The following is a 23,742-nucleotide window of genomic DNA, read 5'->3' as shown; positions in this document are numbered from 1 at the left end:
TATACATTATATGTGTATGAAATCAAAATATATATTTTTTTTATACACACATTTCTATTAAATATTTAATTATATAATATATTTAATATAAGTGTGTATGAAAAATATATATTTTATAAAAATTTTTCACACACATTTATCTAAAATATATTATATATATATATATATATATATATATATATATATATATATATATAATATTTAATATAAATGTGTTTATGAAAAAATTTTATAATTTTTTTTCATACACATTTATATTAAATTTATTTACGGTAATATATATTTTATATATAAATTATTATAAATATGTGTATGAAAAAAATGATATTTTTTTCATGAACACTCATATTTAATATTTTAGATATTGAATATATATAATGTGTGTATATGAAAAAATATATATATTTTTCATACACATTAAATATTTAATTATATATTTAATATATAATTAAATATTTACTATAAATGTGTGTATAAAAATATATATTTTATACATTTTTTTCATACACATTTATATAAAATGTATTTAATATATATTAATGCTATAGAAAGTATTGAATATAAATAGGTGTATGAAAATTATTAGTTTTTTCATACATTTATATTAAATATTTTACATAAACATATATACACACACTGTATGTATATATATATATATATATATATATATATATATACACACACACACACACACTGTGTGTATATATATATATATATATATATATATATGTGTATATATATATATATATATATATATATATATATATATATATATATTTTATATACACGCACACTATATATATATGAAATATATATATATATATATATATATATATATATATATATATATATATATAAATGTATATTATTATTTTTTTTTTTTTTTCATACACACATTTATAATCTATATGGAGCTAAGTGAATGCATACAAGAGAACATAACTATCCCCAACCCGACATTCATTTTTATGTGTACATTACCATAGACGGGAAGGAGATTTGCCCAAAGGGAGCTGAATGGGTTAATCTGGAAGTCTCTTGTAGGATCTCAGGGGTGTTGGGATTCAAAATGGCAAAAAAAAAGAAGAAAAAGAAGAAGAAGAAGAACCCTTTCGAAAAACAAATACAGCGCAAATCTATACATAATTTATAGAACGTGACACGGCGTATGTCTATCAGGCCCATTTATCACTCATGCTCTCCTCTAGTCATGGTAGTAGTGCTTTTATTTTTGCGTTATTTGAACCCTTAAACAGAACATACACACACAGAGAGTAATAACCCGGAATAACAGAGGGATGGTGGAACCCCGCAGAACCAAAAGGTCACATTGGGGGGTGGAGGGGGATTAATGTAAACATGCCAGGTTGTAAGGCAGATCATATATAAAGGCAGGAATGGGTTAAAGAGAGTTGTCTGACCATAAACTTACACACTATCCCAGTGTTTCCCAACCAGGGTGCCTCCAGCTGTTGCAAAACTACAACTCCCAGCATGCCCGGACAGCCAACGGCTGTCCGGGCATGCTGGAAGTTGTAGTTTTGCAACAGCTGGAGGCACCCTGGTTGGGTAACACTGCTCTATACAGTAGAAGAAGTGTATGATCAAAAGAAACCCTATTTTTTTTTTTAAGAACAGGGTTCTCAAGACAGCAGTAGTCAGTTCTCCCATGATCATTCACTTGTCCCCTCCCCTATTTACAGGATAGGGGATAAGTGTAAGTAGTCGGAAAACTCCTTTAAAGCGGACCGGTCAGAAGGCATATACGGTACATAGTAAGGTCATGGCTGTATAGGGCTTCTGACCCCGAATCCATACATACCTTTCATTGACTTATTGACCCTTCCATTGCGGAGATATTTTTTTTTATATATATATATATATATATATATATATGCAAATTAGGCTTTAGAGTCCACTGGGCGTTCCCTAAGCTGCTAGAGTCCAGCACAGCCCTGCCCCTTAACCAATTAGTTACTCCCTCTAGTCTCTGTCAATAAGAGCATCGGAAGGTAATCAGTGCACAGAGAATAGTGACTAATTGAAGGGGCAGAGCTATGCTGGACTCTAGCAGCCGAGGGGAACACCCAGTGGACTCCATAGCCTTATTTGCATATCTTATAAAACTCTTCTCTCGGCGCTGGAGAGTTAAGTTCACTAACAAGTGGTATGTACCGATTCAGGGTCAAAAGCCCTATACAGCCAGGCCCTTAATTTATACCCAAAAAAACACGGACAGGTCTGCTTTAAAGGGGTACTCCAGTGGAATTATTATTTATTTTTTTATCAACTGGTGCCAAAAAGTTAACAGATTTGTAAATGACTTCCATTTAAAAATCTTAAAGGGGTTATCCAAGAAAAAAAACTTTTTTTTTTATATATCAACTGGCTCCAGAAATTTAAACAGATTTGTATATTACTTCTATTAAAAAATCTTAATCCTTTCAGTACTTATGAGCTTCTGAAGTTGAGTTGTTCTTTTATGTCTAAGTGCTCACTGATGACACGTGTCTCGGGAAACGCCCAGTTTAGAAGAGGTTTGCTATGGGGTTTGCTTCTACTCTGGACAGTTCCCAAGACACGTGTCATCAGAGAGCACTTAGACAGAAAAGAACAACTCAACTTCAGAAGCTCATAAGTACTGAAAGGATTAAGATTTTTTAATAGAAGTAATTTACAAATCTGTAACTTTCTGGAGACAGTTGTTATATAAAAAAAAAAGTTTTTCCCTGGATAACCCCTTTAATCCTTCCAGTACTTAACTGCTGTATGATCCACATTTCTTTTCTGTCTGATCACAGTGCTCTCTGCTGACACCTCTGTCCGTGTCAGGAACTGTTCTGAGAGGTTTGCTGTGGGGATTTGCTTCTCTGGACAGTTCCTGACATGGACAGAGGTGTCAGCAGAGAGCACTGTGGTCAGACAGAAAATAAATTCAAGAAGAAAAGACCTTCCTGTGGAGTATACAGCAGCAAATAAGTCCTGGAAGGATTAATATTTTTAAACAGAAGTAATTTACACATCTGTTTAACTTTCTGGCACCAGTTGATTTATTTGTTTTCCAGTGGAGTACCCCTTTAATTTATACCCTTAAAAGCATGGACAGGTCTACTTTAAAGGGACACTCTGACCTGCACGCTCTCATTTTCATGGCAGTGGTTTAATATTGTAACCTTTACAAGTATGCAGCTTAAAAACAGGGATCCCATCCTCCGATTACATCCTTTATTTGTAACAATTCATTAACTCTTATCAGAACATTGTAACAGATTCTAGGACCGGCTGATACAAAGGACCGGCTCCGGCACACTCCCCGAAATACTTAACAGCCCCCGTCATTTACCGATTAAGCCATTCACTAGCATTGGCTAATGGGGTCAAGTCCGACACCACTTATTGTGGCCACAGGCATCGATTGGGGCCTATAATATGCAGCAATAGAAGATAAAGCTCGGTACCTGGATGGTCCTATATATGGTCGCGATTTATTTGCTTGACCAACTAATCGCATTTATCACTTCTACACAGGATAGGTCAGTGTTTCCCAACTACAACTCCCAGCATGCCCACCTCGTGGCCTTGTGTAGATAAGTGACCCTCTGACGAGGCTAAACACTTCTTGGGCACTATGGCGGCATAAACACGAGCGCGACAGTGGGGTTAAGGTCAGCGCTGAATGTTCCCGTTTTCTAATTTCGTAGTTAAATGTTTCACCCAGCTTTCCCGTGTCTAATTCTGTAGCAAAATAAGGGAAAGGGGGGTGCATTTTGGTAATAGAAGGAACATTCTGGATTGTGATGACAAGAGGGGCCCCATAAAAGTCAATGGGTATCTGGAGGTTCGCTATATCAGTGTTTCCCAACCAGGGTGCCTCCAGCTGTTGAAAAACTACAACTCCCAGCATGCCCACCTCGTGGCCTTGTGTAGATAAGTGACCCTCTGATGAGGCTAAAAGCACTATGGCGGCATAAACCCGAGTGCGACAGTGGGGTTAAGGTCAGTGCTGAATGTTCCCGCTTTCTTATTTCGCGGTTAAATGTTTCACTCAGCTTTCCCGTGTCTAGTAGTGTAGCAAAATAAGGGAAAGGGGGGTGCATTTTGGTAGTAGAATGAACATTCTGGATTGTGAAAAAGTCGGATGACAAGAGGGGGCCCCTTAAAAGACAATGGGTATCTGGAGGTTTGTTATATCAGTGTTTCCCAACCAGGGTGCCTCCAGCTGTTGCAAAACTACAACTCCCAGCATGCCCGGACAGCCTTCGGCTGTCCGGGCATGCTGGGAGTTGTAGTTTTGCAACAGCTACTGGCACTCTGGTTAGGAAAACTAATTAGTAATTAGAACTCCAGCAGCCTAATTAGATGACCAGGTGCAGTGATCAGACACCACACACCCCCTCTCTTTCTGCAAGGTTATTAAGAAATCATTTCAGTGATGGTATTCTAATCAGTATGGCTACAAACTTAAGTCTGTATATTGTAGTTTTGCAACATCTGGAGGCACTTTGCGGGAGGTTAGGTAGTTAGTGTGTGATTGCAGGAAGTCCGACCATTGGAACCCTAGTGATCAGGAATGGAAGTTCCAGGGGGCCCAATGTGAATGGAGCAGTAAGTGCTCTTGCATGCACATTATAGGTACATTCACACTGGGACAGGTGATTTGACCGCCAGAGGTCGGACCACTAGGACCCCACATGATCAAGGTTGTAAGTTTCAGGGTGCCCAATGTGAACAGAGCAGTGAATGGAGTGGTAACCATGCATGCACATTACAGGTCCGTTCACATGGGGCACTCCATCGATCACTCATTTAATCCCCTATCGTGTAGGTTGGCAATAAATACTATTAGTCAGACTATTCGTGATACTCTACAACCCTACAAAGACTTTATATAAGGCCTATTGTAGTTGCTTTTACCTGTCCTCTATGCAGTGCCTGTCTCTTGCCCCTACAGTAAAGCAAAGCTTGTGATACTGCAAAATAAAATTTAAAAAAAACACGGTAATGGTTTAAGCTCTATGTTAGACATTCCTGAAGAAGACCCTTACCCAAATACCATAACAATACCTCCCGGCTCACATTCAGTAGTTTATAGGACTATCGATAAAGAGGTTACTGGCAGACGAGGAGGTAAAAAGTCTTCTACCCATATGTAGGGTCAGGGTGGAGACTAGATGCAGAGGATAAGTGATCTTCCACGAGCAATAATGGTACATTTCTCTGCCCCTTAGCAGCAAGGCAGCCCCAAGACGTTACGCCAGGAGCAGGTTAACTGGACAGAGTAAATTAAAGAGAACAGCAGAGCATACAGCAACATTTCAGCCATTATTAATAAGGTTACAATCTTATTTGGTCTCGACATTGTACAGGAGACCCTGAAGAAGTTTTGGAGTCTTACATTACACCCCAGACCTTTTTACTTTGGGCCTTGCATGGCAGTGAAAAGGATAGGGGGGAGAAAAAGTGTATATGGTGAAGTGTGTGGAGGCGGCAGGGGGGAAAAAAAGCCTGCGCGCCAAGTCCCGTCACTTCTACAATGGTAATGTCAGTCTGCCTGCACGGGGCTCCATGAGGCCAGCTTCCAAGAGTGCAGCCTTGTATTGCCCTAGGACACCCTGGATGCTTTTGATGAAGCCCTTCGATAGGGGGAACAAGGGGAAGCCGATGTCGGGGTAGCCCCGTTTGTCAGGCAGAAAACTACGGTAGCTCTTTCGGCGTTTCTTTGGTTTTACGCTCGGCTGCATCCCTCCGGTTGCTCCTCGTGGCTCTTCGGCAGGGCTGCTGGTGTTACTCACCGACACCCCCTTGCCTAGATTATCCAAGTCAGAATAATGTGGAGCTTCTCCAGGCGAAACGGAAGCTCCACATCCCGAATCGTCCAGGTCCTTAGAAGTTAACGTAGGCTCTGGAGTGCTTTCCGGTTCAGTGGGACTGTAGGGTACTATACAGGGGTGTTCCTGACCGTTCGGCAGCTCGCCGCTCTTTTCTACCATCAAGTTGGTTTCGAGCCAAGTTTCTATCCTGTGAGCCAAACGCCAGCCGCTGCCTTGAAAGTGCTCCATGATCTCCTGCTGGAAGACTTCCACCGGTCTCCTCAACATCTGCGTCATCGACTGGACCACGCGGATCAGAGCCATCTCGTTGTAGCAGCGGCTGTTCTCGTAGCCTTCTTGCAGCCCGCGGTCGCTATCAAAGCCAGCTTCATTGTAGTAGGGCTCATTTACCAAGATGAGACCTGAAATTAAAAAATGAAATTGATGATAATAATAATAAATAATCATAATAGGAAAACTGTCAGCTTGCTCCCCCCGCACTAACCAGTGGTACTGGCTGGTAATGTGGGGGACGCTGATCAGTTTCATGCTTACTGTTCCCGGATCTGCCGCGCCATTATGCCTTAATCTTCTATTTTCGGTATATTCAAATGAGGTGCTAACTGGCACTCTGACGTCAGCGTTTTTGGCTGCAGCGCCACCCAGCTCATCAATATTTCTCTATCGGCTCCATTGGGGGACACAGACCTTTGGTATATGCTGTTGTTGCTAGGAGACTTGACACTAAGGAAATCAAAAAGTCGGCTCCTCCCAGCAGGATATACCCGCCTACAGAGACTGAGGTAATCAGTTTAAGCTTCGTGGCGCAGGAGATGGACACTAGTTTGGGGTTCCCCCCAGACTTGGTCTAACATTTTTTTGGTTTTTACATAATAGGGACGTTTATGGGTTCGGGTCCCCCACTTTTCCCTGCTCGCCTCGTTTTTCAAGCCCGGCATGATGCAGGTGACAAAAAGCTGACTGAAGACTTCATTAGGTAAGTTCTTTAGATTGAGGTGAGTATTCCCCTTCTCCCTTTTTTTCTTTCAGGTGTCAGGGGCTTGCAACCTCTGGAGAACCCCTGTTTTGTTCCCACTCCTTTTTATTGTTTCTAGTTGGGGTCCCTATTGGGCAAGGGCTCCCTAACGCTATTGGGGGAACTCAGGGGGTTAATATCAGTGGTGTAGGACTGTTCACTGGGCAGGCTCTTTATTCAGCAGCCACGGCTTCCTTCTCTATGGGTTTTTTTTCTTCTGTGCTCCGGCCGCGTGGTGTGCAGCGCGGCCAGGGAGCAGTTTACTTTCGTTTTCACAGCGGCTCGCTGCGCCGGTACTTCGCCCGCTCCTATTCCCCGGCACTCACATATGCTTCGGGGATTGGAGCGGGCACCATTATGAGCCGGCATCTTTCTTCCCTGGCGGGATTCACGTCCTAGGGAGAGCGCAAATCTCTTCAACCAATCAGAGCTGTGCGGGGGACTGGAGGCCAATCAGAGGAGCTCCAGTCTAACCCGGCCCCTCTCTTCTGATTGGTCCTGCTGTCCCTGCTTTTCTCACAGCAGCTGCCTGGTGGGGGACATGGATGCTGGTGAGATTACCCTATTTTTCCATGTCCGCTGTCCCTCCCTCTAAGCAGGTACCTGGGGCCCTGTCACCTACTATACTTGTAAGGGCTGCAACGCAAAATGGCTGGGTCTGCTGAACCACTTGTTCCGCCTGCACCACTGCACCCCCTGACCCTCCTGGTATTCTTATTCAGGATGCTCTCCCACACCCAGTGGGCTCTGCTTCCCCTCCAATGTGGGCGTCTTCCCTCTCTGTCTATTTCTGACTTGGCGCAGGTCTCATGTTCCGTGGTGACTGCCTTAGAGAGGTCCTCCTTACACCGTTCCCCAATAGAGCCTCGCTCTCCATCACCCTATTTTAAACGCTCTCACAAGCGTAATAGGGGCTATTCCTCTGACTCCTCTCCGGAGTCTTTGTACAGACGTAGGCATGGGCATCAACCCTCTGCTACGTCTTCCAGCAAGTGTCTTTCTTCCAGAAGACGCTCCCTGAGTCGCCGTTCTGAGTCTCCAGAACGGCGTGCCAGGTCAGTGTCTCCCTCTTCTAAGGCAGCCTCCACCCGTTCCCACTCCCCTGGTGAACTAGTTGATGAGGCTGCTTCTGTTTCAAGACTCAGAAGACCACGCAGACATGACTGATACGGTGGACTCATTGGTTTCGGCCATAAGAGACACCTTTCACCTAGAGGACCCAGTAACTTCGGACGCTGTCCCAGAAGTTTCCTTTCATCGTGCCCGTCTGGCACACAAGATGTTCAGCTCCCATGCTGAATTTGAAGCCTTGCTAGAGTCTGCCTGGAGGCACCCTGACAAGAGGTTTCAAGAAACAAAGACGGTTCAATCGCGTTATCCCTTTGCTAAGGACCTCATTGCCCGGTGGTCCTCACCTCCTACGGTGGACCCACAGTCTCCCGTCTGTCTAAGACTACTACCCTACCCTTGCCCAATGCTGCATCTTTTATGGATCCAGCGGACAAAAAGGGGAGACCTTGGCTAAATTTGCCTTTGAGGCTGCGGGTTCATCTCATCTCCCTGCATTTGCCTCTGCCTGGGTTTCCAGGGCCCTTACGATCTGGGTTTACCGACTCCGCCAGGGTAATTTTTCTGGAGCTTCCTCGGAAGAACTGGCCGACTTAATTCTCCTGCTTTCTAAAGCGGGAGATTTTCTATGTTCTGCTTCCATGCAGTCGGCCCGCTGTGCTGCTTTTGCCACGGGTAACCTTGTGGCTCTCTGTAGATCCGCGTGGCTCAAAGCCTGGGATGCGGACGCAGCCTCCAAGAAGTCTCTCACTGAGCTTCCTTTTACTGGTTCTCGGCTTTTTAGTAAGCGCCTAGACGAGATCATCTCTGAAGCCACGGGAGGGAAGAGTTCCTTATTACCTCAAAATAAGGCCTGTAGATCTACCTCCCGCTGTAAATCTACCTCCTTTCGTTTTTTTCGGACCTCGGGGTCACGAAGGGGACCAGGCAGGCGCCTTCTCGGGACAAAAAGGCTCCCTTCTTCCAGACTCGCACATCCTGGAGTTCGGGCCGCTTAGCGCCAAGGCGGGTACCCGCAAACCCACCTCCGCCTGAAGGGACGCCCCCACTCGCGGATTTTTCTCGGGTGGGAGGCCATCTGTTACTCTTCCGGGAAGTCTGGACCACGCATGTGCAGGACTCCAGGGTCAGAGATGTGGTGTCCAATGGTTGCCGGATCGAGTTTGCCTCTCTTCCAAAGGATCGCTTTTTCCTTTCCCGAGCTCCGCAATCTCCCTCTCTGGCTTAGGCCTTCCGGGGTGTGCTTCAGTCCCTCCTTTCTTTCCTCAGTGGACATCAGGGACGCCAACCTCCATGTTCCGAATTTTCCGGGACATCAGCGGTTCCTCCGCTTTGCTGTCCCAGAGGGACATTTTCAGTTTGTGGCTCTCCCCTTCGGCCTAGTCACAGCTCCGAGGGTGTTCACCAAGGTCCTTGCACCGGTGATCGGTCTGCTACGGACAAGGGGGCTCTCCGTGATCCCTTACCTTTCTGATCAAGGCTCCGTCCAAGGACCAGAATCTAGAGAGTCTCACCCTCACTCTTCAGGCCCTGTCTCACTTCGGTTGGTTGGTCAATCGGGACAAGTCCAACCTATCCCCCACTCATTCCCTGCTTTTTCTAGGACTTCGATTCGACACCTGGTCCGCCCGGGTTCACCTTCCGCCGGACAAGCGGTTGACCCTTCTGTCGGGGGTTTGTATACTCAGGAACCCCTCCCCAGTATCCATTCGGTTTTGCATGGAAGTCCTGGGTCGGATGGTGGCAGCCATGGAGGCCGTTCCCTTCGCTCAATTTCATTTTTGACTCCTTCAACATGCAATTCATCCAGGTCGGATAGGTCCCCATTGTCCCTCGATGGCAAGATCGTACTTCCTCGGTCATCTCGTCGCTCCCTTCTGTGGTGGCTCCGCTCCCCCCTGCTTCTTCAGGGGCATGCCTTCCTGCCCCTCCATTGGCTGGTTGTCACGATGGATGCCAGCAATTTGGGTTGGAGGGGTGTTTTCCGAGACCGGACAGTCCAGGGCTTTTGGTCTCCCAGGGAGACCCTCTTCCCGATCAACACCTTAGCGCTGAGGGCAATCTACCTTTGCCTGTTACATTGGGAGATCCTTCTCTAGGACCACCCAGTTCGTGTCCAGTTGGACAACTCCACTGCGGGGCATACATCAATCGCCAGGATAGCACCCACAGTCTGGCAGCGATGGCTGAAGTTTCCAAGATCCTTCTCTGGGCGGAGCTCAGGGTTCCAGCCATCTCGGCAATTCACATCCCAGGCGTAAACAATTGGGAAGCGGACTTCCTAAGCCGGTCCTCTCCCGATCCCAGCGAGTGGTCCCTTCATCCGGAGGTGTTTGCAGAGATCTGTGGCCTCTGGGGAACTCCAGAAGTGGATCACTTTGCATCCCGCCACAACCAGAAGGTTCCCCTCTTTGTGTCGAAGTCGCGGGACCCCCCGTGCTCTGGCAGCGGATGCACTGGTAATTCCTTGGTCGGGGTTCGCCCTACCTTATCTGTTCCCTCCTCTTCCTTGCCTTCCCAGGGTCCTGAGGAAGCTCAAAGCGGAGGGCATTCCCGCCATTCTCGTGGCTCCAGATTGGCCTCGGAGGGCGTGGTACGCCGATGTCGTCCGGCTCCTGGACGACGTTCTGTTGCGCCTTCCTCTTCGTTCACACCTTCTCTCTCAGGGTCCCCTGGGCCACCCCAAATTACCGTCTCTGTATTTGACGGCGTGGTGGTTGGGACCGCGGTACTAAGGGCCCTTGGCTTCTTAACACAGGTGATTCGCACCATGCTCAAGGCACGCAAGCCTTCTTTAATTAAAGGGTCAAGTGTCTGCCCTTTCCATTCTTTTCCAACGCCCTCTGGCATTTGATTCTCATGTTCGGGCCTCCTTCAAGGAGTGGCCTACAATGTTCCTCCTTACAACTTCTCTTTGGGATCTTAATTTGGTCCTTGGTGCACTGCAGGGCGCGCCCTTTGAACCCTTTAGGGAGGTTTCCCTTTGTCTTCTTTCCTGGAAGGTGGCGTTCCTTATGGCAATTACCTCCATCAGACGGGTTTCGGAGTTGGCGGCTCTTTTTTGCCGCTCTCCCTTTCTAATTGTCAATTAGGACAAAGTTGTTTTTTCTCCGCTTCCTTCTTTTTTACCTAAGGTGGTTTCTGCTTTCCACCTTAATGAGGATATCGTCCTCCCGTCCTTTTATCCCGCTCCATCTCATTCCGGGGAGCGTTTGCTTCATAAACTTGATGTGGTACGGGCAGTGCGTACCTACCTCTCTGTTACGTCTCCCTTTCGTCAATGTGATTCCTTTTTTGTTCTTACGGACGGTCACCGTAAGGGTTTACCTGCTTCCAAGGAAACCATTTCGCAGTGGATCAAGTCTGCCATTTCAGAGGCTTACCGTTGCAGGGGGAAGACTCCTCCTTTCAGGGTTTCAGCTCACTCCACGCATTCTGTCGGAGCTTCCTGGGCTCTCCATAACAGGGCTTCAGCCTCTCAAGTCTGTAAGGCGGCTACCTGGTCGTCCTTGCACACTTTTACTAAATTCTACCAGGTTCATACCTTTGCATCCACGGATGCTAGTCTGGGCCGTAAGGTGTTGCAGGCGGCGGTGGCACAGCCTGCCCCTTGATTGTTTTCTGTACCCACCCTAGGGACGGCTTTGGTACGTCCCAAGGTCTGTGTCCCCCAATGGAGCAGATAGAGAAAAAAGGATTTTTGTCTTACCGTAAAAGCTTTTTCTCAGAGGATCCATTGGGGGGACACAGCTCCCGCCCTTTCTTTGGTGTTCTGGTTTTGGTTACCTGTCCGAGGGTGTGTTCAGTTAATTTTTTGTTCTGGTTACCTCGGACTGGTCTTGGTTTTCTGCCTTCTCGGTCCTCTCCTGCTGCTTGGGGACTAAACTGATTATCTCACGCTCTGTAGGCGGGTATGTCCTGCTGGGAGGAGCCGACTTTTTGATTTCCTTAGTGTCAAGTCTCCTAGCAACAACAGCATACACCCAAGATCTGTGTCCCCCAATGGATGCTCTGAGAAAAAGATTTTACGGTAAGACAAAAATCCTTTTTCCTCCCCTCCCTCTTCATTACAGAGCGGGGAGAAGAGGGAGAGGCGGAGGGAGGGGAGGAATATTGATGAACTGGGTGGCGCTGCAGCTAAAAACCCTGACGTCAGAGTGCCAGTTTTCACCTCATTTGAATATACCGAAAATAGAAGATTGCGGCATAATGGCGCGGCAGATCCGGGCACGGTAAGGATCAAACTGATCAGCGTCCCCCGCACTACCAGCCAGTACCGCTGGTTAGTGCGGGGGGAGAAAGCTGACAGTCTTCCTTTAATAGTAACAATAGTAGATAATAATAATTGTATTAATTATTACTACTATTATTACTATTATTCTAGTAATAGAATAGTAATAAAAAAAATAGTAATAATGATCAATAATAAATAAAAAAAAGGAATAAATAGAAAGAATAAAGATATATAGCTATATATCTATAATTTTTTTATGAATAATGAAGTATTGATTTAAAATAAAAAATAATATGTGTGTTTTGTTAGTGTGTGGAGATATATATTAGATTTTTATTTGTTTTTTTTATATACCCACACTATCAAAATATGTATATTTAATAAATATATCTATATTTAAAATTTTAAATAAATAAGCCTTATTACTCCGGCCTGTCTCCAAATCTATGGTATTTTTTTTTCAGACAAGCATTACCCACCTTGAATGGATATGAGAACCTGAAGAAGACTGGACTTGCTTGTCCATCTCTCTGTACCCTGTTCAGTAAGAGAAACAGATCATATTGAAGACATTGGGTATTAACCTGCTGCATTAACAAGAACCCGATGAACCAGTGTATGTGGTTTCTACTGGAAATGTGCACAAAAACTGCTGTATCTTCATGCCGGGGCAAGTTACCTAAAGCAGTGTTCCCCAACCAGGGTGCCCCCGGCTGTTGCAAAACTACAACTCCCAGCATGCCCGGACAGCCGAAGGCTGTCCGGGCATGCTGGGTGTTGGAGTTTTGCAACAGATTGAGGTATGCTTTTTTGTGAAACACTGCCATAAAGATCAGTAGTCCCACTATACTTGTCCTGTGCAGCTTTTTAACCAATTGCATGATGAACAGGGTGAATAACGCATCATTACATATGACTTGAAGAATGAATGGGGGTGAGTGGGCGGCATTCTGTCTGTAACCCAATTTCCTGCACTGTACATCGGATTGAGAGCTCAATGTCTGCCTCCACACAGACTTGTGTCATTGTAGTCTGGGGACTCTTTAGGCTATGTTTACACGCACTAATGTCTAGGAGACAACACATTCCGGGGCGGTCCTAGCACCAGTATGTTCTGCCATCATGTGAACATAGCCTTACCTACCCTCCTGTATACTAGGGCATGCTCATATGCTTTATAATGGTGTGACTATGGACGTGGAAACAATGACGACTTTCCCCATCAGTTTCAAACTGCAGCCCTAAAGATGTTGCACAACTACAACTCCCAGCATGCAAGAACAGCCAATGGCCGTCAGATTTATTGAAACTTGTGCAGAAGAAAAGTTGACCAGTTGCCCATAGCAACCAATCAGATCGCTGCTTTTATTTTTCAGAGGCGGTTTTAAAAATGAAAGAAGTAATCTGATTGGTTAGAAGGGTAACAGCCCCTAGACATCTTATCTCCTATCTTAAGCATAGGGGATAAGATGTCTGATTGCGGGGGTCCTGCCGATGAGAACCCAGCGATCTTTGCCTCTGCACCCCAGACATCCGATGCACGGAGCAAACTTCCCTCCGTGCCGGATGACTGGCGATGCAGGGCGGAGGCTCGCGACGTCACGGCCAAGCCCCCTCAATGCAAATCTATGGGAGGGGGCGTGACGTCCGTCACGCCCCCTTCCATAGACTTGCATTGAGGGGGCGTGGCAGCAACGTCCCAAACGGGGCGTGACTGTGACATCACGAGCCTCTGGGGCTGCACCCAACGCTCTAAACGAACGCCTGGTGCAGCAGGGACATCGGGTATCAGATATCTTATCCCCTATCCTTTGGATAGGGGATAAGATGCCTAGGGGTGGAGTACCCCTTTAAATTTAAGTTTCACAGCTAAAAAAAAAAAGCAAGATCAAGTAAAGTGCTACCTCTTCAATAAGATGGCTGCTTATTAAAATCTACTGACAAACACTTTGTCGCTAGTACAACAGATCTGCGTACAGAACCTACCTTCCCGATCCAGGTGCCCAGCAGACTGACACACACTTTCCCATTGTCGTAGAGATTCGGATTTAGCCGTCCGCTGCACTGGGACAGATAGCGGAAAAGTGGCGGCACAGCAGGATAGATGTTGGGCAGCTGTATGTCAAACAAGAACAGGCCGTCCTCATACGGGGTACGCGTAGGACCTTTTATGAAGGCAGAAAAAAGGTCCTAAAAAGATACAAAACAGAAAGGGAACACAGAGCAGTGAGACAACCTACTAACTACCATCACCATAAACTTGTCTAAATACAGCAAAATAATAAACAGGACTTAGAAGAAGATACGTCCTCTGCACGTTCTGGCAGCATACCTTTCCGAGACAATAGGGGGCAGGTCACAATCACTCTGGCAAAATTGTGCAGCTATTGGTTACGGAACGGCCGTAGAAGGAACGCAACATACGTCGCATAGCATAAGAGTATCACCTCCAGTCAGGGGGAGGGGAGGAAACAGCGAAACAGGCGGCACAACTCAGCATCAAGCATTATGCTGGGGATTTGCAGCACCCACGGACATAGCACCTGACCGTCTGCAATAGCCTCATTACCACCTGCACATGTTGCATTAGGTCCCGATGCAGGGCTCGACACTGAACCTAACATACACTGAGGTATAGCACAGACAACTTAAAATGGAACTAAACGTACTATATCTTAAGTCAAAAGGTTTTTAAAAGTAGGGAATCGACCGATATCGTTTTTTTTTTAGGGCCGATAACGATAATCGGTGGAGGTTAGGGCCAATAACGATAATCGGTGGAGGTTAGGGCCGATAGCCGATAACTTATACCGATATCCCGGTATAAGTTATCGGCTATTTATCCTCCCGTGACACCGCTGCAGATCATTGATTTAAAGCAGGCACTTTAAATCAATGCACTGCAGTGGCTTTTGCGGTGCCATAGGCCGCCACCCGCTTCTCTCCCCCTACCTGTCAGGGGGTACTGAGACCTCTCACGGCCGCCGCCCCCCCCACCACAGCACCGCTCCGCGCCCCCTACCGCCCCGCGTCGCACCCCCCCAGCCCCATTGCCTCCCCCATCCCCGGTTTTATAATTACCTGTTCCCGGGGTCCACTCTACATCTGGCTCCGGTGGCGTCCTCTTGAACTGTCACTGTGCGCACTGACGGTGACGTCACGTCGTGTCACTCGTCATTGCGCACAGCATAACGCAGGATGCAGCAGGAGCCAGAAGTAGCGTGGACCCTGGGAACTGATAATTATAAAATGGGGCCGGGGGGGGTGCGTGACGCGGTGCGGTGGGTCGGGGGGGGGGGGGGGGGAACGGAGACTGTGCATTATCGTTTATCGGTAAGGTAATTGCCGATACCGATAATGCCCAAAATTGTGATTATCGGGCGATAATATCGGTCGAACCCAATTTAAAAAGGTCAGAAAATTCCAATGGAGCTTTACTTGAGTTAGTGGAGACTTGACACAGGCTCTGAACAGATCGGTAGAGCTCAAACTGCATTTAGGGCCCCTACAACAGCTTTGTGAGAATTTCACCAAAAAGATCTCCCAACATGCATCCTTTGAGCTGGATTTACATTTTAAGGGTAGGGTCACACGTGCCGTATTTTGCTACCCAATGACTGGTAGGAAATACACAGCAGTAAATATGAAGCAAGATACGTCATGTGTGACCTTGCACGAAACAATAGAGATTGGTTAAAGGAGAAGGGATACATTTTAGATTGCGGCGGTATGAGCACTGGCACCCCCCACAATCACCTGTACTGAGCCTCGGCTCTCCCGGGAATGGGGGGCTGCCACGTCCATATATCTCTATGGGAGAGCTGAACGGCTTTGCCATATAGATATATAGAAGGGAGGGTGGCCGCCCTGCTTCAGGCGGGGGTAGTGACGCACAGCCCCCAGGGATAGTTGGGGCCCTATACAGCGGTAGGACCCCTGTGATCTAAAACTCTCTCCTTTAACACCAAAATCCCCATTACTGACATCATAAAGGGCAAAGTAAGAAGACAAGTAGCAACAAGACAGGACCTACCATTCTGTCTTCAAAAGTCTTCACCATGATGCCATCAGGAAGGGATGTGGCAAGTAAAGCCATTTCTTTGCGTACGGTGCTGAAAAACTTCTTTGCTTCTGGTGCCTGGAACTCCAGCTTCTTGAAAGCATGGCTCTCTGAGGGGGGTGAGAGAGGTGAGAGATTATAATACACACCACACTGCAAGAGGCACCTGAAGGGAAGGGGTTTCCAGAAGACTCTCAAGGTCCTGGAAGAAGCTACATGCGCTGTGACTGTATACACAGTCTAATCATATTCAAGACTATGCAAGAAGAGAAGCATAGACAAAGTTGTGAAGCATAATATATAGACCAGGGTTTCCAACCAGGGTGCCTCCAGCTGTTGCAAAACTACAACTACCAGCATGCCCGGACAGCCTTCGGCTGTCCGGGCATGCCGGGAGTTGTAGTTTTGCAACAGCTAGAGGCATCCTGGCTGGGAAACCCTGGTATAGGCCCATAACAAGTATGAAGAGAACTACCAATCCAGATCTTACAATTTCAATAGCTGCAGTTTTTTGTAATAGGTTTGCTAATAATAATAATAATAATAATAATAATAATAATAATAATAATAATAATAATAATTATATATATATATATATATATATATTTTTTTTTTTTTTTCTTAAAATAAAAAAAAAAAAAAAAACACAACCATAATATTAAATATTAAAATAATAATAATACCCAGCATGTCAAACTGCAGCTGGACACTATGGGCCCTTGCTCACTGAAGAAGTTATGTAGCAAAGCTTCTAAGGCAGATCCGTATTACGCCGAAATAACCAACAACATGTTCATTCTTTTGGCGGAATAATAGTACACCTGGAACCGCCTTGCAGTCAATGGGACGGTGCCTAATTGCCACACGTAGTGTCGTATTATGCAATGGCTCTACGTTGGGGGGCACTGGCTGTAGTTCACTTTGACTGCATTAAAGGGGTACTCCCCTGTAAAAAAAAATTAAAATCAACTGGGGCCAGAAAGTTAAACAGATTTGTAAATGACTTCTATTTAAAAATCTTAATCCTTCCAGTACTTATCAGCTGCTGTATGTTCAACAGGAAGTTCTTTTCTTTTTAAATTTCTTTTCTGTCTGACCACAGTGCTCTCTGCTGACACCTCTGTCCATGTCAGGAACTGTCCAGAGCAGGAGCAAATCCCCATAGCAAACCTCTCCTGCTCCGGACAGTTCCTGATATGGACAGAGGTGTCAGCAGGGAGCACTGTGGTCAGACAGAAAAGAAATTCTAAAAAGGAAAGAACTTCCTGTGGATAATACATCAGCTGATAAGTACTGGAAGGATTAAGATTTTTAAGTAGAAGTAATTTACAAATCTTACTGGCACCAGTTGATTTAAAAAAAAAAAAAAATCATTTCCCACCGGCGTACCCATTTAACTACCCCACCGGCTGATAACTCTGAAAAGCAATTGGGACTCAAATTGGAGACTGCAGCACGTTACTTAGGGCTTCATAAAGAAAAGCTGGTAATTAATTCATCCCCGCAGTCTCCTTACCTGGTGCACTTTCTAGCACAGAGAAGACTTCTCCTTTAGCACTTGTGAAGATGACGCCCGGTTTGCCCCCACATTGCTGGCACAGGACAGGGGTGTCACTAGGCCACTCTGACCGGACCGGGGTCTGGGCTTCAGCTTTATCATCTTTTTCTGCCTCCGGCGCAGATTCCATCTTCTCTTCCTCTGCAATGGCCACATTGTCAAGTGTCTTCTTCAGATTTTCCTGTAACTTCTTGATGTCGTCCAGGAATTTCTTCTCTCTGGTAAACTTCTCCGGCTCAGCGATGGGGGAGGTCGGTGAACCAGTCAGCAGCTGCTCCACAGTCATGTTTTTCAAGCTTTCCAGTATCTTAATAGCCTCCTTTAACTCCTTGAAGCTCTTGATCATCCCTTCCTTCTCATTGACTTTGACTACAAGCCCAGGGGGCCCTACAGCGCCTGCCGCAGTACTGGGCTGTGCATCATCCATCTCCGTTTGTGGAGCCACCTCTGCGGACGCGCTTGCACTTTGTGCTTCCTCTGCTCCGTCCAAACCTACACGCGAGTGTTCGTTCTCTGTCAGGCCATTGTCGGTCTCCCAACTATCACTGTCATCTTCCCACTCATCAGAGGAGGCGCCGCTAGTGCTGCTGTCCACAGAGTCATAGAAAGATTCCTCCAGCTCCGACTCTACATTGTATAAATGCTGAAGAGGAACACAAAGTTAAGAAGAGAAAGTTTAACAATTCATATTATTTGAAGCCCTAAAGTCAAACACCCATTACCCTACAGCAGTGTTTCCCAACCAGGGTGCTTCCAGAGTTGCAGTTTTACAACAGCTGGAGGTCTACAGTTGAGGCCACTGTGCTAGGATAATACATAGATGCTTTAACCTGATGAGTTAATCTGCTAGGGGAGGACATAGCTGCTTGTAACCAAATGCCATCCAGGCATGCTGGGAGTTGCAGTTTTGCAACAGCTGGGGGTCTACAGTTTAGAGGCCACTGTGCTAGGATAATACATAGATGCTTTAATCTGATGAGTTTATCTGCTAGGGGAGGACATAGCTGCTTGTAACCAAATGCCATCCAGGCATGCTGGGAGTTGCAGTTTTGCAACAGCTGGAGGTCTACAGTTTAGAGGCCACTGTGCTAGGATAATACATAGATGCTTTAACCTGATGAGTTAATCTGCTAGGGAAGGACATAGCTGCTTGTAACCAAATGCCATCCAGGCATGTTGGGAGTTGTAGTTTTGCAACACCTGGAGGCACCCTGGTTAGGAAACGCTGCCCTACAGCCCAAAGAAGGTGAACGACATTCTTACCTGTGGAAGGACAATGGTCCTGGAATTGTCGGCCCAAATCACTTCTACTTTACTACTGATATCTACACGGGCAACTTGCCCGACTGAAGGCTGAAAGAGATAAAGAGCAAGAAAAACTTACATCTACTGAGAGCACTAGAGCATTGCTAATACCCTAGAAAACAACAACCCTGAACACCACAAGCCAGGGTAGCCAAGATGTCCGAGTACAGGTATCTACTGCAAGCAAAGGTTCAGTAAAAAAGCCCAAAAACCAGGCACCCAGTATCCTATCATCTAGTGGATGGGCGCTCATTTATGGAGTCTTTTAGGTGGCTCAGAGTCACACAAACAACCACTGGATCATTCAATTTAGGTTTAAAGTATTTGAAATATTTTGTTTGTAAGGAGTAATGTTTCATCATTGTAATGTAAAGTTCATCAATCCATGATTAAAGGGGTACTCCGCCCCTAGACATCCTATCCCTATCCAAAGGATAGGGATACGATGTCTGATCACGGGGGTCCCAACGCTGGGGACCCCTGCGATCTCCCTGCTGCACATGGCATTCGTTTAGAGCAGTGGTCCCCAAACTGTGGCCATCCAGATGTTGCAAAACTACAATTCCCAGCATGCCTGGACAGCCGTTGGCTGTCCAGGCATGCTGGGAGTTGTAGTTTTGCAACATCTGGAGGGCCACATTTTGGGAACCACTGGTTTACTGCATGGTGAGCAGTGGAAAAAAAAAAACAACACCCCAAAAGTTTTTTAGATGATATAAAAATGCAAAAATTAAGAATCAGCTGTCCTCCGTGGGTTAATAGGGATCAGTTTAAGGGTTAACAATGAAAGCAGATCTGTTCCCTATGTAGGGGCAGTATATTAAATCCATACAAACTTACATATGATACAAACTTAATTCAGATTTTACTGAAAGGGTGAAATCCGCAGCAAGGCCCCCAAAAAACCTGCATTAGAGATGAGCGAACTTACAGTAAATTCGATTCGTCACGAACTTCTCGGCTCGGCAGTTTATGTCTTATCCTGCATAAATTAGTTCAGCTTTCAGGTGCTCCGATGGGCTGGAAATGGTGGATACAATCCTAGGAAAGAGTCTCCTAGGACTGTATCCACCTTTTCCAGCCCACCGGAGCACCGGAAAGCTGAACTAATTTATACAGGAAAAGTCATCAACTGCCGAGCCGAGAAGTTCGTGACGAATCGAATTTACTGTAAGTTCGCTCATCTCTAACCTGCATCAAAATCCACATGCAAGACCTGCGTATTGATGAGGATTTGTATGTGGAGAAAAATGATAAAATGCATGAATCCACCTTCTAGTCGCCCGTATTTGTGGGGGGAGGGAGACGTCTCCTGCCCCTCTTATCAGTGACTGACATTTGGTTACTGTGAGCAGCTAGTCATCAGTCCCCATAACAAGGGGTGGTGGGAGCGCTCAGCATGAATACAGCAGACTCATCTATCTGTTTCGTGTGGTTTTGGCTGATAGAGCAGACCTACCCCCAAACATGTGACCTCACATATGGAACAATATCTAGGTGACAGAATCCCCTATACCAGTGGTCTTCAACCTGCGGACCTCCAGATGTTGCAAAACTACAACTCCCGGCATGCCCGGACAGCCGTTGGCTGTCCGGGCATGCTGGGAGTTGTAGTTTTGCAACATCTGGAGGTCCGCAGGTTGAAGACCAGTGACCTATACTACTAGTTTAAGCCACATTAATAACTCCAAAGAACCAGCCATGGCAACTGGATACATCAATAGCTCAGTGTGAGAAATAACTAACAAGTTCTGTTCAACCCCTTAAAGAACCAAGGGTGTACAGGTACACCCTGACATTTAAGGACCCAGGGCGTACCTGTACGCCCATGGGAATTCCTGTCCCTGCCGGGCGGGGACTGGTCCGGGATGCCTGCTGAAATCATTCAGCTGGCACCCCATGCAAACCCCTAGGGGGGAGGGGTCCTGACCGGCGAATCATGGCATTTCTGGGATGATCGGGTCTCTGGTGACACGATCGCCTGGAAAATAGGGATGATCGGAGCTGTCAGAGACAGCCTTGATCATCCTAAAGGATAGGAGTGAGGTGGCAGGGGTGTCACCTCCTCCTATCCCATGGGATTGGCCAGTAAGGACTGACCAGTGAATTGCAGGGCAGGGAAGAGGGTGAAAGTTCGGATCCCCCGCTCTGCCCTTCCCTGTAAGTCCGGGCAGAGCAGAGGAAGATGGCTGCAGAGGCAGTTTATGCAGGGGGGGGGGCGGCATCAGACACTTGAGAACGCGGGGACTGAGGACCGGCGGCGTCAGAGGCAATGAGGGGTGTCGTTTCCATTTTGGAAACTACACCCCTCACAGAACATAAGGTGTATAGTGAGCCTCAACACCCCACGGGTGTTTGAAGAATTTTCGTTGAAGTTGTATGTGGAAATGCACTATTTTTTCACAAAAATACCCTCCCATAATTTGTAATCCCATTTCTTCGGAATAATAATATAATATAAATAATAATATAATATAAATAATAATATAATATAATATAATATAAATAATAATATAATATAATATAATATAAATAATAATATAATATAATATAATATAAATAATAATATAATATAATATAATATAAATAATAATATAATATAATATAATATAAATAATAATATAATATAATATAATATAAATAATAATATAATATAATATAATATAAATAATAATATAATATAATATAATATAAATAATAATATAATATAATATAATATAAATAATAATATAATATAATATAATATAAATAATAATATAATATAATATAATATAAATAATAATATAATATAATATAATATAAATAATAATATAATATAATATAAATAATAATATAATATAATATAAATAATAATATAATATAATATAATATAAATAATAATATAATATAATATAAATAATAATATAATATAATATAAATAATAATATAATATAATATAATATAATATATATATATATATATATACACATACACACACACACACACACACACACACACACACACCCCCCATATGTGGATGTAAAGTGCTTTGCTGGTGCATTACAGGGCTCACAAGAGAAGGAGCGCCATTGGGCTTTTGGAGAGAGAATTTGGCTGGAATTGAAGTCAGGGTGTTTACAAAGCCCCCCATGGTGGCAGAACAGTGGACCCCCCCCCCCCCCACCACCACCACCACATGTGACACCATTTTGGAAACTACACCCCACACAGAATATTTTTTTGCTAATGAAAATGTAATTTCATTTGCACAGCCCACTGTTCCATAGATGTGTCAGACGTCAGTGGGGTGTAAATGCTCACTGCGCCCCTTATTACAATCCGTGAGGGGTGTAGTTTCCACGTACATGCTTGTGAAATATTTGTATAATTACCGATAACTAAAATAAATCATTCATTTTCAGAAAACAAGGTGGCACTATACTGGGTTACCTGACTGCCATCGGCAGCAAAATTAGGGTCTGAGCTTCCGATGCGAATCACGATATCTGTAGCTCGGAAGCGGAAGTCTGGATGGTCAGCAATGTCATAGACACTAACGTCATCTTCTTCACCAACAATCTAAAATATAACATTTTACTTTAAATATTCATTTGGGAACAGGCAGGGTTTCTTCTTTTTAGGTGCATTGTTAAAGGAATTGATATAGGGACGGAGCTAAAAAATCCTCATATATTTTCTATTAGACATTTGCACTGTACATTAAGGTGGTCTGGCGAAAAACAACTCATCTCCTACTCCCAGGATAGGGAATAAGTGTCTGATTGGAGGAGGTCTGACCGCGGGCACTTCCAGCATGGGGTAGAACCAGGGCCAGTTAAGGAGATCGTGAGGGGTCCCAGCAGTCGGATCAGACACTTATCCTGTAGCCTGTGGATAGGGTATAAGTTCTTTTTCCATTAGACAACCCCTTTAAAGGGGTCCTCCGGTGGAAAACATTTTTTTTTTCAACTGGTGCCAGAAAGTTAAACAGATTTGTATTTACTTCTATTAAAAAAATCTTAATCCTTCCAGTACTTCTTAGCTGCTGAATACTACAGCGGAAATTCTTTTCTTTTTGAAACACAGTGCTCTCTGCTGACATCTCTGTCCATTTTAGGAACTGACCAGAGCAGCATATGTTTGCTATGGGGATTTTCTCCTACTCTGGACAGTTCCTAAAATGGACAGAGATGTCCGTAGAGAGATTTGTAAATGACCACATGAAAAGAACAAAGGACAGCACTCACCAGGGAGACGCTTCAACCATGGTAAGAAATCATGGAGACTGTGTCAAACAGGTAAACATGGCAGAGACGCCGGGCTCCCCGGCGTCTCTGCCATGTTTACCTGTTTGACACAGTCTCCGTGATTTCTTACCATGGTTGAAGCACAATAAAGAAGTCGAAGCGTCTCCCTGGTGAGTGCAGTCCTTTGTTCTTTTTGGGTAGATTTTGAAGTTGTTCTGGACTTAGCACCCCGAGAGGATCCTCGCTTCATTCCCCCCACCTGTCGCATGTCCATTGCCGTTACACAGCAGTGCCGGTTACTTTGCCTTGTCTTTCTTGAATGAGATTTGTAAATTACTTCTATTTAAAAAAAATGTTACCCTTCCAGTACACCCTTTTTAGCAGCTGTACGCTACAATTCTTTTTGAATTTCTTTTTTTTTTTTGTCTTGTCCACAGTGCTCTCT

General features: G+C 45.0%; 1 protein-coding gene across 2 annotated transcripts in view; it reads right to left on the bottom strand.

Moving 5' to 3' along the window:
* Positions 1 to 2,728: 2,728 nt before the first annotated feature.
* UBE2O (ubiquitin conjugating enzyme E2 O) overlaps positions 2,729 to 23,742 on the bottom strand; it is a 47,775-nt gene continuing 26,761 nt past the window's right edge. The window contains exons 12-19 of one of the 2 annotated variants that reach the window (XR_008849518.1): positions 22,501 to 22,629; positions 19,030 to 19,119; positions 17,725 to 18,409; positions 16,182 to 16,318; positions 14,135 to 14,338; positions 12,628 to 12,685; positions 3,911 to 6,232; positions 2,729 to 3,570 (exon numbers count right to left, since the gene is read on the bottom strand). Coding sequence is in view for 1 of the 2 variants with exons in the window: in XM_056549859.1 (XP_056405834.1) it covers positions 5,529 to 6,232; positions 12,628 to 12,685; positions 14,135 to 14,338; positions 16,182 to 16,318; positions 17,725 to 18,409; positions 19,030 to 19,119; positions 22,501 to 22,629 (2,007 nt within the window). In the remaining variant the exon portion in view is untranslated. Of the gene's footprint in view, positions 6,233 to 12,627; positions 12,686 to 14,134; positions 14,339 to 16,181; positions 16,319 to 17,724; positions 18,410 to 19,029; positions 19,120 to 22,500; positions 22,630 to 23,742 lie in introns of both variants that reach the window. The other variant, XM_056549859.1, reaches the window with a different exon arrangement.

Source organism: Hyla sarda, chromosome 13 (assembly GCF_029499605.1).
Source record: "Hyla sarda isolate aHylSar1 chromosome 13, aHylSar1.hap1, whole genome shotgun sequence".
NCBI lineage: Eukaryota > Metazoa > Chordata > Amphibia > Anura > Hylidae > Hyla > Hyla sarda.
Note: the sequence above shows the minus strand (reverse complement) of the source record. Positions and strands in the feature narration are given on the sequence as shown.